This window comes from Xenopus laevis, chromosome 8L (assembly GCF_017654675.1).
Source record: "Xenopus laevis strain J_2021 chromosome 8L, Xenopus_laevis_v10.1, whole genome shotgun sequence".
Classification (NCBI taxonomy): domain Eukaryota; kingdom Metazoa; phylum Chordata; class Amphibia; order Anura; family Pipidae; genus Xenopus; species Xenopus laevis.
This window is the reverse complement of record NC_054385.1, coordinates 62,970,687-62,978,197: the sequence shown is the minus strand read 5'-3', so window position 1 is coordinate 62,978,197 and position 7,511 is coordinate 62,970,687. Positions and strand designations below refer to the sequence as shown.

At 39.5% G+C, this 7,511-nt stretch overlaps 1 protein-coding gene across 1 annotated transcript; it reads right to left on the bottom strand.

The window, feature by feature from the left end:
* Positions 1-485: 485 nt before the first annotated feature.
* On the bottom strand, positions 486-6,702 carry rsph6a.L (radial spoke head 6 homolog A L homeolog). The gene is made up of 8 exons (XM_018230068.2): positions 6,462-6,702; positions 5,737-5,971; positions 4,993-5,451; positions 2,375-2,662; positions 1,937-2,081; positions 1,350-1,467; positions 669-901; positions 486-635 (listed from the first exon to the last, which is right to left on the bottom strand). Exons 1-7 carry the CDS (start codon positions 6,560-6,562, stop codon positions 670-672), a joined length of 1,578 nt encoding a protein of 525 aa, XP_018085557.1. The 5' UTR covers positions 6,563-6,702; the 3' UTR covers positions 486-635; position 669.
* Positions 6,703-7,511: the final 809 nt, after the last annotated feature.

Here is a 7,511-nt window from a genome sequence, read left to right as displayed (position 1 = left end):
TTTTTGTGATTTTTATTTCAAAGTAGTGTAACAACGTTTAGTGTAGCATTTGTTATTTAATGGCATGGCAAAACATGTGAAGGGTATGTTTCATACGTATGCAAGGCACTGTATTTAAATAAACATAAAATAACCTGGCATACAAACCTCTTTATGAGTTAGGGAGATCTGTGTTATATATAAATAGCTTTGATAATTCTCAACACATGTATTGTCTTGTGTAAAGGGGAGTATACCCCATTGTTCAACATGAGTGCAATGATTAGGGCTTGTGCTGGACATACATTATGCCTACTATTTTAATCACAAAAAATCTATGCTTTTCTCTTGCTAACAAAACAAATGATAAAGGGAGAGGGATATATATATTGGTAATCGAATTATCTACATTGCAAGGACCAAAACAGTAGTTTGTTTCCCTGTTTAGGTCATAAAATAACAAAACTATAGATTCACTATGATTAAAACAACAGGCAAAAACTATGTTCAGTACAAGTCCTATTCATTGTACTTATATTGAACAAGGGTGTTTATATACTTCCCCTTAAAATTTCTGTATTTTCTTAAACAACAGCTACAAAAGAAATAGCAATTTAGTGAAAATGACTGGACAGAGCATGACGCACTAGAGCAACCTTAATCACCCACGCATGACGCACTGGAGCAACCTTAATCATCCTCTTCTTCTTCTTCATCTTCTTCCTCTTCCATCTCCTCAGCAGCTGCTTCTGCTTCCTCCTTTGCGGCTTTTAGAGCCTGTTCCTCTTCAACTGTGGGATCAGTACTTTCACTGATCTCTGGTCCACTGGGATATTCTGCCTGTGGTGGAGGAGGTGCAGGGGGACTGTAACCTTCAGGGATGTATTTTAAACCCCAGCCAATATAGATGTTCTCAAACTTCCTGAGAATACAAGTGAAACAAATTAGGCATTATCCGTTAGAATACAAAGATTATCCTATGAAGAATCAATGACCACCCTGCAATTTTGACAAATCCTAGGGGCATAACTGGGACTGTTAATCAGACTGTCACCAGAAGTTGAATGTCCGTTTAAAAATCCAGTAATAATCATCTAACTCAGATTTTAAAACTCTGATATTTTATTGCACAAGAAAATATTTACAACCAATGTAAACCAAACAACTGAAACAAAATTTGGGACTTCCTTAAGCAGCTACAGAAATGATCTTGTACAGACATTACTTCTAAGATGTTCATATTAATGAAATAAAGCAAGCTTTCTGTATTTTTTTGGAACCCATTGTTCTACACAATAACTAATCAATCTTTGCAGTGGGAACAGGGAGAGAAAGAGACAACTGAGAATTGAGGAAACACAAAGTCTTACTTGGCACTTGCAACAGTGTAAGCTCCGGGCCACAGATTAGAACGGAGGACTGCAAGAGCATAATGTGGAATTAGATGTGTTGAGAGGAATGCCGTCCATGGTAGAGTCTGTCCAATCTCTGCACACCAAGAAAGAAAGCACACAATGTGTTTTGGGACACAAAAAAACAGAAACTGTAGTTCCTCAACATCAGAGTTAATGTACAGACATATTAATGTATTTGAAACATAAACTTTCAGGCACATGTTGTAGGCTGTATACCGAACTAGGAGAACCAGAGTGAATGCCTTAAAGGCTAGATTCACAGCCTAAGCCTAAATGAAACACAAATAACTGACACTTATTATGCTCCTTTTAGAAATTCAATGTAATAAGAGAACAGGCCACTCCAATTCACAGGTTCTGCCATCAGAGGTCAGGTAAGGGGGGACAGGGTTATTATCTGGAGATGCAGCTGGTGGGGAGGGGTGTGTGTACAAGGAGCCTATGCATCTAAAATTACTTACACTCCACAAAATGTCACTACTCTTTTTGTAGTTAGTATCTATGAAATAACAATAATGGTGCAAGAACAGTAAAGACAGTACCTGCATCCTCAGAAAGAGGCGTGAGTAGTGGGGGACCAACTTCTGGCTCTGGCTCATTTTCCTCCTCTTTTTCCTCTTCCTCTGCTTCCTCTTCATCCGCTTCTTCTTCTGACTTTACAGAAGTGTTAACCCAGATACAGCGGCCCTGAAAAAATAGTTCTGTAAGTATGTTATCAGTATCCGTATACAGGAGATGACATTTTCTATCGAAATGCAAATCAGGTCCTCTCCTATTTGAGGAATGTGCTCATCTTTATAAATTTTCCAATAGTGAATATGTTGTGACTGGTGTGAAAACAATTATTTTTACCAGGATACTTGGTAATGGTACTGAGCCACAGAGCAGGCAATCAAGTAAAATAAATAAAAGGAAATTCAAGTTGCCTGTGTTACTAGAGCAATAGCAAATGCTATGTGTGAGAAGAATGACCCTCTTACCTGTGGAAGGATGTGCTGGACATGATGTACCCAATTGGACAAACTCTCTACCAGCTCACTCACAGGGATCCCCTCAAATTCTGGGTTCTCCTCATATGTTTCCCTTACCGCCCCTTCCTCCTCTTCCTCTCCCTCTTCCTCTCCAAACTGGTAATATCCTAGTGGGCTAACATGGGTTCCTGCTGAAATACGGGCAATCTGGGCACGAAGCAGGTTTATTTCTGTTCCTGGGAAAGGGGGGTACGTGATAACAGGGGCATCAAGGTTTCCTGTGAAGAGATGTCTAATCTAGTGCAAAGACATAAATATATAACAGAGATTAGAGTACATATCACGTAAAAGCAAAATGCTAAATCTTCATCACTGGTTTTACATAGTCCATCGAGCAGCAATATTAATAATTTTTAAAAGCAGTGGGGTTGAAGTTGTTTTTCCAACTGCTCCTTTCTATAAAGCTTATATTTTAAAATTCACTTTTTCATTTTTCAGATATTTGGAAATCTTGCATGAAAATATTGATGCAATTTGTTCTCCAGCTCAGAGCTAGCAAAGTCCAATTATTAGCTATAGGAGGCTGAAGAACATCTATTGTGTGAATGAGATAAACAAGTCATCAGTATTCTCCAACGTGTTCATGATTTTGCCATTCATTAAAATTCTACAAGAGTAATTAGATTTAATAACATTTTAAAAGTTAAAGTGACAATTTTTATGGTTTAGTTTTTTTCACTACATTTCCTTGTGTATGCTTATAATTAATTCTACCATTTCAAATGTTATTCTTGAACAAATAACTGTAGTTTTTAGTTGTAATATTGGTGTGTACGCAGCCATCTCAGGCCATTGTGTCTGATTCAGAAAGAGCCAGTATTTCATAATGGAACTGCTTTCAGATAAGCTATTGTTTCTTCTACTGAATGTAACTGGAGGAGTCACTGTGGGACTTGGATTTTAACTATTGAGTGCTATTCTTATATCTACCACTAGATGGGGAATGGGAGCATTTGTAGCAATGCAAGTGTCAGGGAGCTGTCATCTTGTTACCTTCCCATTGTTCTGCTGCTAGGAGGTAAGGGGAGGGTGTGATATCACTCCAACTTGCAGTGCAGCAGTAAAAAGTTTATCAGAGCACAAGTCACATGACTGAGGGCTCCCGTGAAACTAACATGTCTAGCCCTATGACAGATTTCAAATTTAAATATAAAAAAATCTGTTAGCCCTTTTTAAAATGGGTTACAATGCAGGATTCTGCTGGAGGAGTTCTATAAACGAATGCATTTTGTAAAAAAAAAAAAAAAAACTTGTTTTCCCCAGAATCCCTTTAATAAAAAAAAAGTTTTTCTACAGTAAAGAGATCTAATTATGATAAAGTAAAAAACGTAAGAGCACCATTTTTAGAAAAAGATGCTTCAAAGTACAATTTTTCTCTGCCAGTCCCTGCAGCTTACTGAGGACCAATTGAAGGTTGGCAGCCCAGTAGTTTGTTCCCTATGAAGGAATCTCCTTAATAGGGAATAAAAACAGTCTACAACAACAATTCAAAAGAGAAAAGGAAAACCCATACTGGCACCTCCCCACTAATGATTTCTAGATACTTATTGAGAAAGCAGAATTTAGTACTATAAAATTTAACTTTTAATGATCTGCATTAAAAAAAAACTATTCGGTACAATAGATCAGACCAAAAAACAGAAATCCCATAAGTTAAAACCCTGCTCGTGTGTGGACCAATTGTTGCAGTGTGCATTGGTGAGCAACTGAGCTAATCTAGAGCAACGTAGAGTCAGGTGGGCTCAGCCTAACCTCTATCCCTGCCTCGCAAGGGAAAACAAACCAGGACACCAGTACAACATTATTTTCCCCTGGTGTTCTTCTTCACGCCCACCACTGCTAAGTATCATTTGGTCTCTACTCAGGCAGTCACATAAAGTTAAAAATAGTATACCCCCCTCATTGGGAAACCTATGACGCATATTTCGCTCATAAAAAAGTTTTGTCAAAGGCTTTGTCTTTTGAATTTTTGTTGTAAATTGTGAATCTAATTATTGGCACACCACAATTGTTGAACTGCAAATCACTGTGTATATGGGTGTTGCACCGTTGTCTGCAAATAAGAATGCAATCACTAACAGTTATGCCGTTTCCTAAGCAGTCTAAACAATACCCCAGTATAATTATGTGCATCCTTGTGGGTACCATATATAAAATGCATGTAGGTCATTTTTCAATATGACAGGCTGTTGTCAGTAATCAGTACAATAATGACACTTTTTCAATGGTTTTAAAGCAAGAAGTACATGTAACTGAAAGCAGCATCTGCCTCTCCCTTTCTATTTTCTGCCCCGTTTGGTTCTGACTTTGGAAACAATGTAGCATTAGCCAGTGGTTAACAGACCAGTGAAGAAGCATGAAAGGCTGATGTCTGCTGCATTGTTTCTAGAGAGAATTTCCCTACATTATTTTTTGGGTTTATATCCCCATTAAGTATATGTATTGCAAAGTAATCAATTGACCTTGTCTTGTTGTCACCTGCTAGAGTGTCATGTCTGTTTCTCTAGTTCTTTGCACTTTTATTTCTTAGGTCACTGAGCTAAATGGTAAAGGAATAGAGTAGGTACCTTTCGTGCTGCAATGATCTGAGCTGGGGTAACAGGTGGCAGTCTAACCCATTCAGCTCCTGCCTCTGGACACACATAATACACATATTTATTTGCCCCGGTGCCATTCTCTTCTTTGGGTATCAAAGGTGGAGGGCGGTATGTGGATTTGGGTGGCAGGTCTTCTGTTTCCTCATTCTCTTCTTCATCCACCTCGTCTTCTACTTCTCCTTTCTCTTCTTCCTCGCCTCCCTCTTCTGCTTCATCATCTTCCCCCTCCCGGAACTGAACCTCCGATACCAGGTAACTACCCCCACTGCCCAGAATCTTGCCCCAAAAGCGGCAGACCTGCAGTGGATGGGTGTCTGTAAGACGTTTGAGAGCCAGGGATATTCTGACTGCTTCATCTCGCCCTAGATTCACACCACCTTGCTGCAACAGGTGGGCCAGGTCAAGAAGGTTGGGAAGAGGGGACTCTGTCTGAAGAATGATAGGAAAATATGACAAAAAACTAATATGAGGTTAGTTAAAATTTACAGACACATATCTTAAATAGGTGGATCCTAACGTGATCTCTGTACATATGACAACATCTCCCTATACAGCACTGACATATTCCATACAGCTTAACACCCCAGTGCAGTTAACAATGTGTCCCATTACAGTCTGTATTATTATTACTCCCCATTCTAGTCTATGACGTTCCACTTTTAATGTGCTCATTTCTTTCCAACCAATCCCCTCTACTCAACAGTTTTCCCTTACCATCTCTCCTTCTGCCTCACTGTCTTCTCCTTCCCCGTCTCCACGTGTGAAGAGTGCCCGGTGAACCTTAGCTTTGTCATAGGTATGAGACTCCTCTCTCGGGGCACGAAGGGCATCAGGCGCTTGCTTCAGTCTAGACCAGTGTAACTCTGTACTCAGTGTTTCAAATACCTCCAAAGCGTTGGGTGGGCGCTCGGACAGAATCTGAGACAAAAGTGCAGATAAGTGCTCATACCTGTGTAGATACCATTGGAAACAAGTAGGCCATGAGTAAAAGTTCACGTGAATCATATATATATATATATATCTATCTATCTATATATACACATATATAATACACAAGAGACATGAATATTCTGTAAATGATATCCTTATAAACGGTGAGTAATGATGTCATTTCTGTCACATGACACAAAATTTGTGTATTATAATAAAGTTCCCCCTGTTGCAAAATATGAGGATATTAGAAGCCACCTCGGAGTTCCATGATATGTATAAAAACACTCGGCCTTCAGAACTCCTCAGTAACTTATATCCTTATATATTACAAGAGGGGGTACTTATTCACTATATATCTCACTAGACATTTAGCCAACATTGAAATTGAAAGATTTTTGCCTATATATATATATACTGATCAGCCCACAACCATTATAGCACCCACTGCACTCCTGATCAGTCGCACTTTCCCCCTCCCAAGCCCAACAGGAGAGCGCAGTACTCACAGACTGAGGCCGGATTTGTCCGTTTGTAGAAGAAAAGCTTTAGCATTTTGTATCTGCAGTTCTTCTGGATCTAGCGCCGCAGGGATCGAACTGTCCGCCATTTTACACTGATTTCAAGAGCCACCGACGCTTGGATACAACTTGCCCAAACTACAGAGAAGGGCAGTCTGCGAAGACTAAACTCTACTTGTCGCTACGGTAACAGCTTTCCAGAAGCTTGTTGCTGGGATACGAATAGACGCTTTGTCCCATATTTCCGGGGTGTGTGCTTGTATGCGCACGGCCAGCTGGGAATTGTAGTCCTACAAAATCCCGATATAGTGAAAGTACAGCATTTGTCAATTAAAAATATATAACGATGGGGGGGGGGGGGGGTTGTGGATGCACACCTGAGGCCAATTTCAAAAAGATTTAATTTAAAATTAAAAATATATCTCACTTACTGAATCCATATGGATTACACGTTTCATACAGTGATTGTTTCTTTCAATTACAGCTGGGATCACTACATATAAAGTACGTGTTGATTCACATGGATGCAGATGGCAAGTTGTACAATTTTACTGATACGAACCCAGTGCAGGACTCGGGGAATGTTTGCTATAGATGGCTAGTCCTGTAGTACATTTTATCACATTATGTTTGAGGGTCGGGAGGCTTTGGAAATGTCTGATGTCACAGACGGAAATTACTGATACAGTCATTATTGTGGATGACAGAAGGAAGAGCACAGGGGCAAAGATATATGTAAAAGTAAAAGCGAGTGTGCTGTATAACTGATGGCAGGGTCTATTTACCACATACAGCACATCACAACCCTTTGCTTTTTTTACCTATTGGGAAACTTTGAAGAAGATTCTTCCTTTGGAAACATGCTTTTTCTTTGCTACAAACAAGTATGTTCCTCATCCTCTTGCAGCTAGGCCTGCTTCTATTCACCTTGCACACAAGTAGCAGCTGACAACATCCTTGGGTTTCACTATGATTTTTATTAATATGATAACCAAATCTAGACTGACTGCCTAGCTGCAATCGCTTTATGCCCTCTCA